Raw genomic sequence first — 11,150 nt, forward strand, 5'->3', positions numbered from 1 at the left:
GGGTAGCCAATGTCCAAGTTGCCCATCCCTGTCTACTCTGTGTATGGAGGGGGGGGGAATGATACTTGCTGTAAAGATTTGTTCCCTCTTTTGAGCTATTGCATCCATAGGTGTAGGTCAAGTTCAAACTATATCAAATTACTTTTTTTCCCCACTTCTTTCTTCTAGTTGAGCTCTGATAATCCAGTCATTGAAGCCAGGTCGAGTGGGTATTATCTGCAAGTGTGGGTGTTCTTGTGCATATGCCCTCTCTTTTTATCAGCTGGACGTTCTACTCTAGTCCTCTGTGGCTGTGTCACTGACTCTGGGCCCAAGAGTCCCCAGGTCTTGCCACACTGCTGGCCAACCAGGTCTCCACCCAGGTTCACAGGAGTCTATTGAACGTTGTAGGGCTTACATCGCAGCTTCATTGCTGTTTTTCTCTCACTTTCCCTTATCAGTGACAAACGTGGTCACCAATCAGAGCTTGTATTCCCACTGAGTCTTAGTCTTGGAAGGGGGTTTGCTCTGAGGGGACCCAACCAGTTGCCTTGATGTCTCCTGGGCGAGCAACTTGATTGTTCTTGTAGTAATCAGTCGGTCTGCCTATATTGTTTTGTGTTTTTCCTGTCAGTCTTTCTTTCAAGAAGTATCTTCTGTTCTTCTAGCCACTCAAGGCTGGTCTGCCCATCATTTCAAGTGGAAATTTCCCACCTCGGAAGATTTTGGATGCTGTTCAGGATTCCCCATGGTCTTATGTAATGCAGAGGCTTCAGGAAGCCTCGTTCACTGGGCACGGTTGTAGCCTCATTTTAGATATTCCAATCAGTTATAGGCAGAAGATAGACTTAGAGCTTTCTATGGTGCTATTTCTGGCTATTCCTTTCTCTCCCTGTCCAGTGTCTATTTTATAATGGTATGCAAGGGAAACCAAGATTCAAAAGACAGCCAAGCATCTTAACATTATTTCCCCCCGTTTCCCCATTTCAACCATGTCTCCATCCCTGTATCCCAGAGCCCTGTTGTTCCAAGGTTGTGCATACATCCCACTTAGCCCATGCAAACCTGCCTAATTGTTCTCCCATCCCCCTACCCCCTCTTGTATAGCGCTCCCATCCCCAGCACCCAAACTATCTGTGTGTATTCCCTACCCTGTGCCCCACCTTCCCCTCTCTCCCCTCACCCCATCCCTCACATCCCAGCCACCAGCAAAGAATCCCCCTGCCACCCCATTTAGTATGGGTTCTTTTTCTTAGTCGTTTACAGTAGTGGTCCTATGCAGTATTTCTTCTTTTGTGACTGACTAATTTCACTCAACATAATGTCCTCAAAGTTATGTGGTGGCTTGCAGCTTCCTTGCTATTTTTCAAGGTAGCATAATATTCTATTCTGTGTATATACCACAGTTTGTTTATCCATTCTTCAGTTGATGGCACTTTGGCTCATTACTTACTTCTGTTCAATTGGTTCCAGGAGGTCCAAAGCTGGTCTGATTTCTTTCTCAGGTTCCTTGGTTTCCACAGTTGTGCTAACAATGGCAATATACTTCCCTTGAGCTGCCACGTTGTGTGCAAAAGAAATCATGCAAACATAGATATCTAGAAACAAATGAAATCATATCATTTACTAAAGTTTGTAAAACGTGAACATTACCCATAGTTCACCCCGGTGTCAGTTAAAATGATCTGAAATAGGCAAAATCTTCCAGGCTTAAATTCTATATGGAAGTAAAAAAGATATGAAAATGAAACAAATACGAGGGTGAATTATAAATTATCTGCACTCTGGCTCTAGAATTTACTTTAATCAAGTTTTAGAAAAGACAAATATCATTTTTCAACATAATCTCCTTGTTTTTCAATACACTTTGTCCATCTGTCAGGCTTTCATTTTCCTTTATTGAAAAATGTTTTAGGTTGAGCTGAGACACAAATGTACTGCTGTCTTCACGTCTTCATCAGACGTGAATTTGCTCCTTAGAGGGCTACTTTCAGGGACCAAACAGGTGAAAGTGTGATGAAGCAAGATCAGGACTATAGGGAGGATGCTTTAACACCTCAAAACGAAGTTTGTGCAGATTGTCAACATTGTGGGCTGCGTGTGTAGACATGATTATCATGTAAGATCACAACGCCCTTAGATAGCAGTCCTGTGTTGAATCTGAAGTTTAGGCTTCAGATCTTCAGTGAGCATCTCACTATAACAAGCACTGTTGATTACTGAGCCCTTTTCTTGATAGTGTTCCAATATTGTCCCTTGAGAATTCCAAAAAAACTGTAAGCATCAATTTTCTAGCAGATGGCTGACTTTTTAATGTTTTCTTCATTGGGGATTGAGGATTGAGGATGTTTCCATTCCATATTCTACTGTTTAGTCTCAGGCTAGTCGTGATGAATTCATGTCTTGTCAACAGTCACATTTTATATATAGAAACTTTTATCTTCCTTCAAGTATCGATCCAAATTTTGTTTGCAGATTTCCAAATGCTTTTGCTTATACTCTTACGTGAGTAGTTTCAGTACCCAACTTACACCCACTTCAAAACCAAAGTCTCCTCATGGATAATTATATAGGGAGAGCCTTGGCTGATTTGCAAATGAGTTGCTACTTAAGTCACTGTCACTCTTCTATTCGACAGAATCATTTCACATGAAAGCTCAATGTTGTCATCAGCCATGGATGGGCGGTTTTAATATAACTGGAGGGCAGATAATTTTTGACTCACCTTCGTATTTAATAATTAGAATTGTTAAGGATTTAGGAGGCACTGAATTATTGGATTCTTCCTAGCTTTATCAGACCAAGCTGTGAAAAGCCTAGCCAACACATTAACTTAACTTTCTGGACTTTACAATTAAAAAGTATGTGTTGGATAACTAAGAGAGGCTTTATTAATGACTGATTTTCCCAATTATTAAATTGTAAAACTGAATAAACTGCTAAAATTCTAGAGAATCTACTTGGTCTGTACACCAACTCTGTAAAATAACTAAAAATTTCAATATTCTTATACTTTCACAGGCTGAGGGAACTTTACAGGAACTACTGGAAGACTTATAGTCCACATCCCTTTGTTCTACTGATAATTTGATTTGATGCCTTATATGGAAAAAGAAGCCTAGTAGAGATAACTTATAACACACTTAAAAGTCAACAGCCCTTTCAACTCAGATAAATAAAAGATGTAACTGTAAGATGATTTAAAAAGTATTACATTCATAAATAATGACAAAAAAGCATCTAAGGTCATCAGTTCAGTGGAGTCAATTCAATTACTAAGCAGGAGACCTAGCCTCTTAACTACCGATGAGGTAATGAATTAAAGCAGAGCTGAGAGCTGCTGAGATCAGAGCCAAAGTTCCTGTTTCAACACAATGCTTCAAGATAATTATGAACTCAAAGGAATCATATTCTGTTTCCTATACATAAACAACAGTGTCTTCACTATAATGTAGCATATACTATTAGGACATGGGAATGAAATATAAAGCAAATTATTCTACCAAAATTCTACAAATATTTGCGGGTCCTCAAAACTCACCTGATTTGCGGTTGACTTGGTTCTGTGGAATAATGATCTGACATGAGTTGGCATCATTGGTGTTCTTGATTGGGTGGCTTAGAATACATATAACTCTGATCACCTGGCCCACCTTCTGCACCCTATCTTTTACATAGCTGGGATCACAGATGAGTTGCTTACAGCGAGCAATCTGTAAAAAACATTGAAAAAAACTTTATAATTGATTCAGTGCCCACAATATTTTTAAGTAGTGTATTGATGACATTTTCCTTTGAAAATAATTGGCTATCTTCATAACCTAACAAACGTAACAACTAGATCATTATTAAACAAGATTTTAGATGACTCAAAACTAGCTTTGCTATTAGTTCCTACACATTCTCCTTGAAACATACACAAACTCTAAATCTTAATTTAAAAAATAGGAAAATTATGTTGCATAATGTTCAGAAGCACACATTTCACAACTGGGAAAACTAGGTTTCAAATTCTGGTTCTACCTAACTCAAAGTGTTTATTGTTAGGATCCAATGAAATCATGCGGAGCTTGACCATCCTGTGAACAGCTTTGGCACCTGAGGGAGGCCTGGCAGAGCACATTTGCTTGGGCAATGGAAAAAGTGCAATTCCAGAACAGAGACAAGTACAGAGAAAATTGACAAAGATATGTTGGAAGAAAACTTGCCTAACATCACAAAAACCAAGAAGTTAAGCAAACAAGAAGCTGAAGGAACCCCAAACACAACAGATCCCAAAAGAAAATCACCAAGACATATCATAATCAAACTTTCTAAAACCAAAGACAAGGAAAGAATCTTGAGAACAGCTTGAGAAAATTGAAAAGTTACCTACAAAGGAGAACCAATAACAGTAAGCTCTGATATTTTTCAGTAGAAACCAGGCTGACACAAAAAGGCAATGGAATGACATATACAAAATGACATATACAAAACTCTTGAAAGAAAAAAATTCCCAGCAAAACTGTCTCTGAAATACAATGGTAAAATTAAGTCATTTCCTGATAAACAGAAATTAAAGGAGTTTGTAATGACAAGACCAACTTTACAAAAAATACGAAAGGGTATTTGGACTGAGAACCAACACAGCAGACAACAACCTGAAGTTACCATACATGACAACATCACCCAGGACTCAATCCAGATACTCAAGTATTTAAAGTAAAACAAATCTACAAGATTGAAAAGAGAGAACTAGAGATATCAATGTATAATGAAGTCAAATACAAAGCAAAACGAGGAAACAGTGTAGATACAGAATTTCCAAATGTCAAAGAATTAGATTTTAAGATAAAACGGTGTTTTAATAAGCAGGGAAAAAATAAATTACAGGGTAACCTCAAGGAAAAACAATAACTTGTATATTAAAATTTTTTTAAAGAAGTTCAGAAAGAATTAATAAACATTTAAAAAATGGAAATGAAAATGAAAACCAACAAACAAAATGAAACTCAGTGTAGAAAATTATGTGGAACAAAAAATCCAGCAGCAACACACACGCACACACAGAAAAACCCCACAAAAAATGACAACAATCAATTCATACCTATTGATAATTACAGTGAATGTAAATGAGGTAAATGTACCCAGTTAAGAGACACAAAGAGCAGAATGGATAAGAAAACAAGATCCTTGAATATGCTGTCTACGAAAGACCTACCATGTAAAAAGATGGAGACTACCTAAATGCCCATCAACAGCAGTAGCAACTGTAGCAGGAGTAGAGACTAGGCATTGCAAAACTGGAATTAAAGGTGTCCCTATTGCACTTCAAAATTATGTTTTTTAACGGCCTTCAGACAACAGCCATTAGGTAAGGAAGAAGGAACTGGGCAGAGCACCAGAGAGCAACTAGGAAAGACATTCTCTGTGTAAAGGTTTCCTGGAGTGCAGTTATCCAGGTTCCTTCTGCCTTTGGGTGTTAGGTCATGTGCTGAGGGCAGTTAGCTTGGTGTTTTTTTGACTGTAGATTACTGGACCACATAGGGCCCCATTTAATTCTGATGGAAAAAGTTGCAGTTTACCCAGAGATTTGAGATTGAAATCAGTAACTGGATGAGACTTGGAGTTGTCTCTCTAAGGGGAGGCGTGGGGTGGATTGTGTGCTTTTAAGTGTATGTATAAGGAGCTCTGGTAACGTAGTGGTTACGAATCGGGCTGCTAATCTCAAGGTCAGCACTTCGAAACTACCAGCTATTTCACAGGAGAAGGATGAGGATTTCTGCTCCCGTAATGATTTACAGCCTCGGAAACCCTGTACAGGGTCGCTATGAGTCAGAACCGACTCCACAGCACCAAACCACCACACACAATGGAATGCTACAAAATGGTGAATAATAATGATGAATCTGGGAAACACCTCACAATATTGTTGTGAAAGTTAAAGAGCAAATTAGTTCTCCATTCAACACATTTTGTTTCGTGGCCTATGTTGCAATCCACTTGATGTAACACCACTCTTAGCACTTCCTCCCTGGGTCCCTCATTTCCACCTGTCTTTCTTTCCTGCCCCATCCTGTCTACTGCAGTTTTTCTCCTTTTGCTGAAATGCTGCCCTTTTGGTCATGTATGGTCGATTGTAGTTAATAGTATATTAATCTACAGTTATGCTTAGCTTTTATTAATTAGCTCCAAACAACTTTGTAACCCTCCTTTCATTTCATCTTGACTGTCATAATGTGACTGACCATGTACTTTAAATGAATTAGAAACTACAAAAGAAGTAAGTCCATTTTGCCTGCTATGTTCACTGGAAGCTTGAAGTAATGCCTATGGAACCCTCCAGAGAGCAGGAACAGCAGTCGTCACCATTCACCATTTGGGTCCCAAACGAGTTCTACTCCCCCAGCCCCTTTAAAAGTACTTTAAGAAATTATAAAGGGATAATGAAAAACTGTATTAAAATTATAATGAAACTTATTTGTACAAAAGTAAAATCTGAATTGTGAAAAGATGAAAGAATCATAATAGATGAAAGAATATTGACATATGTTCTATTTGCAAAGCATGGTGCTATGAGGTCTTTCCTATTAAATGACAAACTGCTTTTAAGTTTGAGAAAATTATCTGGGATATTGTCATCTAAAGACTCATGAAGAGTATGAGATTTCACTATTTGATGTATTTCACCATTAACGTTGGGGTCTAGAGAGCTGTTGTCAATTCATATTCATTTTACAATTAATGTATTAAGTGTGAAACATTTTCCTGTTAATTTACTCTCTTTGTGCATATAAGGAGCCCTGGAAGTTTTGTAGGGTAAGTACTGGACAGCCACTCCACATAACAAAGATGAGGTTATCTGCTCCCGGAAAACTTTACAGCCTCATAAACATCAACAGGGAGGGAAAGAGTCTTCACACATCAATGCTATCCCATCTGTACACAGGGTAGATAGAGACGGGCAACTTAGACATTGGCTATCTAAAATAAGGGGGCAATAAAAGCATGAAGAGACTGGCTTACAAGGTTTCAAGAGGGAGTTTAGTTTAAGAGTATGGGGGGAAAGAAAGAGTCCCCACTGAATAGCTGTCATCTTGTCTAGATGGGTCTAGTGAAGAGAGATGGGGATAAGATTCATAAGATTCAATAGTGAATAATTGTTATGACTAATTGCGACAGTCACAATTGTAAAGGTAGAAGTTTTGTAACCAAAAAAGGGGAGTGGTTAATCTTACAGTCCAGAAACAGAGGACCCTAGGATCATCAAGAGAGAAACGCACAAGCAGAATGTGGGACCTTATCCAGAGAAGCAGCAGAGCCAGAGATGGGGGCATGGAGAGGGGGAGTGGCTGAGGACTCTAGATTCATGGACAAAGAAGAGAGGGACTACGAGCTGGTGGCCAGGAGGCAGACTTTCAGAATGTGCCCTTTGGAGACATAAATTATTATATATGCCTGAGTGGTTTGTTTGTTTGTTTGTTTGTTTTAAAAAGCTAAAGTGGATAGAGAGAAATACTATTAAATGATGGTAGGTACATGGAAGGGATTTTAATCATTGTAATGAAACAAGGTGTATGATTTGTTGAATGTAAAACTGATGATATGCCCTGTAAACTTTCACTCGATCCATAATAAAAACCTTAAATAAAATAATAATAATAAATTTTACAGCCTCAGAAACTATATAGGGTTGCTATGAGTCAGAATCAACTTAGTGGCAGGGAGTTTGCTTTTGATTTTTTTGCCTATATGGGCAGAAAATGAAAAACACTGAATTCTCAGTTGTATTTATTAAAGCTAAAAGTAGACTACAAAAATGATATCTCTAATCTTTTATGTGCTCTTATAAAGAAGATAGAGTACTTTGGGCAAAGCATTAAGAAAAATGACATTTTTTTCCTTATTGTTGATTTGGCCATTCTGTTTTATTATTACTTAATTCCTAGTATGATTTTGGTGTGGCACTGTAGGATAACCACTGGAGACTACTAACCACAGATCAAACCCACCACCTGCTCCTTTGTAATTATTATTATAATTACAATAAACCATAAATGGCTCAGATAAAGCTAATTAAAATGGGTATTTTGAGAGGCAGCCACTCCCACTAAATATAGTGCTCTTCCATAATCAGCTATCAATACAACAGCAAGCATTAAGGTCTGTGGATTTAAAAAAATAAAGCATAGCACCTGTAACTTGTCATTATGAATACTGACTTACCATAAAGAATCATATAAATTCTGGAATCTAGCACCACTGTCTGTACCAAAATAAGTACTTATTAGATAATATGATTTTCTTTGTGAGAACACAATTATTTCTTAAATTATAAAAACTACTCACCTCTCCTTCAGATTTAACACCAACCACTTTTCCATTTTGCACAATGATTTCTTCAATTGGTTTATTAAGCATGTAGGTACCTCCATAAATAGCACTTAACCTGGAAATCATTAAGATTCTAATTAGTCTCCTTCCTTAGAACTTACTGAGTTCACACAGATACACAGAATGGAGGAGACTTTCATTAAGACAAAAAACAACTTTCAGAAAACTAGTTTAAAAAAGCACCTATGAAAAGCCTACAAAACTATATTTAATAGTAAAATATTGCATAAATGCCCCCTAAGACTGGGAGTCCTAGTGTAGTGCTGTAGGATAATGCATGGACTGCAAGATCAGTTTGAACCACAAGGTCAGTGGTTCAAATTAACCAGCTACTTCTTGGGAATCCTATACTGTTGAGCTGGAACTGACTCGAAAGCATGTAAACAACAATAACAAGACTGGGAACAATGCAAGAACATCCATTCTTAGAATCTCTACTGAATTTGCAGTGTTATAATAAATGCAAAGGGGGAGGGGGACTGTGTGAGGGTGAGTTTTGTGTTTCAATTTGGCTGTATCTCAGATGCAGAACCAAATACTAGACTAGCTTCTGTCATGGAATAGTTATTGGTGAATAAATCAGCTGAGCTGGAGTAGAGCACATAACCTTTCATAATGTAGTCTAATGAAGTGTAATTATTTTATATGCCGCTGTTAGTTGCTGCCCAGTACGTTGATTCATGGTGACTTCGTGTGTACAAAGTAGAACTGCTCCATAGGATTTCCAAGACTATAACCTATTAGAAGAGTCCTGGTGTGGCACTGTGGGCTGCTAATGCACCACACTGCAAAGTCATTTGAACTACAAAGTCGGTGGTTCAAGTTTACCAGCTGCTCCTTGGAAACCCTACACAGGTTCTTTATGGGTCAGGATCGACTCAACGGCACTTAACAACAACAATCTATTAGTAGCAGATGAGTAGGCCTGTCTTCCAAGATGCCTCTGGGTGGGTCTGAATTGGCAGCCTCAACCATGTGTACCACCCAGGGAGACACATTTTATATTATACAATATAATGACCTTTCATAACCCAATCTAATGTAATACATAATCACCAAGTTGAGATTGTACCTGTATAGGGCAGATCCTAAACCTAATCATTTCCGAGTTGTAAAACGTTCATAATACTACTTGACAAAACACTTTCTATAAGAATACATCAAAAACTAAAATCAAAATGAAAAAATGTTTAGGTGTGCTAAAGACATGAATCCACTGCTTGTCTGTCAGTTTGCTGTACTGTGGACAAGTTTCAGATGAGCTTCCAGACGAAGACAGAGTAGGAAGAAGGAGTAACGAACTACTTCCAAATATTTAGTCACTGAAAACCTTATGAATAGCAGAGAAACACTATCAGACATAGTGCCGGAAATTGAACCCCTCAGGTTGGACAGTACTCAAAATGCGACTGGAGAAGAGCTGCCTCCTTAAAGTAGAGTTGACCGTGATGACATGAATGGAGTAAAGCCCGTTGGCGTAAAGTCCACGAGACCTTCATTTGCTGATGGGGCACAACTCAAAATGAAGAGAAACAGCTGTAAACATCCATTAATAATCAAACATGGGATGTACAAAGTATAAATCTAGGAAAACTGGAAATTGTCAAAAATGAATGGAACGCATAAATATTGATATCTTAGGCATCAGTGAGGTGAAATAGACTGGAACTGGCCATTCTGAATCTGACAACCACATGGTTTACTATGCCGGGAATGCCAAAGAGGAATGGTGTTGCATTCACTGTCAAATAGAACATGAGGTATAATGCTGTCTGTGATAGGATAATATCCATGCGCCTATAGGGAAGACCAGTTAGTAACACTATTATTCAAATTTATGCACCAACCACTAAAACCAGTGAGGATGAAACAGAAGAATTCTACCAACTTCTCCAATCAGAAATTGATCATACATGAAATCAAGATGTATTAATCATTACTGTTGATTGGAATGCAAAGGTTGGGAACAAAGACCAAGGATCAGTAGTTGGAAAATATGGCCTTGGTGATAAAAATGATGCTGGAGATTGCATGACAGAATTCTGCAAAACCAATCATTTGTTCAATTCAAACACCTTGTTTAGACAGCATAAGCGATGATTATACACATGGACCTCACCAGACAGAATACACAGAAACCAAATTGACTACATCTGTGGAAAGAGAGAGTGGAAAAGCTCCATATCATCAGCCAAAACAAGACCAGAGGCAAACTGTGGAACAGACCATCAACTGCTCTCATATGCAAATTCAGACTGAAGCTGAAGACAATGAAAACAAGTCCACGAGAGCCAAAATATGACCCTGAATATATCCCACCTGAATCTAGAGATCATTTGAAGAACAAATTAGATACATTAAACACTACAGACCAAAAACCAGAAGAGTTGTAGGATGACATCAAGAACATTATAACAAGGAACAAACAAGATGGCGGATCAGGTAGAAGTGTAGTAAGGAGCTCCGCCAGCAACAACAGAATACCCAACCAAGCAGGCTCAGGGGATGGTCCCAGAACTCTGAACCAGATATAAAGGAATATTTACAAGGTTAGAAAGCTTACAGCTGGGGGAATTTGTGGCAGAAGCAAGAAATCCATTGCTTTCTAGTTCGGAATGTTCAGCTGCTCCAGGAGCCGCTACAGACGCCTGGAAGAACCACTGAGATAAAGGTGTGGACATTCTTTTCTTTGGTATCTGTTCATTGGTCCCTTGCTGTCTGAGCACCTCCATTCTGGTGACTATAGGGGTGCCTGAGCTAGTGGACACCCCAGCCCCACCCTCGGAGGGTTCTACTAC

At 38.5% G+C, this 11,150-nt stretch overlaps 1 protein-coding gene across 2 annotated transcripts in view; it reads right to left on the minus strand.

Annotated features, from left to right (window-relative positions):
• The window catches only part of GDI2 (GDP dissociation inhibitor 2), a 60,836-nt gene that overhangs the window by 1,823 nt on the left and 47,863 nt on the right, over positions 1-11,150 (minus strand). For both annotated transcript variants that reach the window (XM_006862735.1, XM_006862736.1), the window contains 3 exons: positions 8,308-8,407; positions 3,521-3,692; positions 1,433-1,577 (listed from right to left, as the gene is read on the minus strand). In XM_006862735.1, the coding sequence (XP_006862797.1) occupies positions 1,433-1,577; positions 3,521-3,692; positions 8,308-8,407 (417 nt within the window). The remainder of the gene's footprint in view (positions 1-1,432; positions 1,578-3,520; positions 3,693-8,307; positions 8,408-11,150) is intronic.

Source organism: Chrysochloris asiatica, unplaced genomic scaffold (assembly GCF_000296735.1).
Source record: "Chrysochloris asiatica unplaced genomic scaffold, ChrAsi1.0 scaffold00050, whole genome shotgun sequence".
Taxonomy (NCBI): domain Eukaryota; kingdom Metazoa; phylum Chordata; class Mammalia; order Afrosoricida; family Chrysochloridae; genus Chrysochloris; species Chrysochloris asiatica.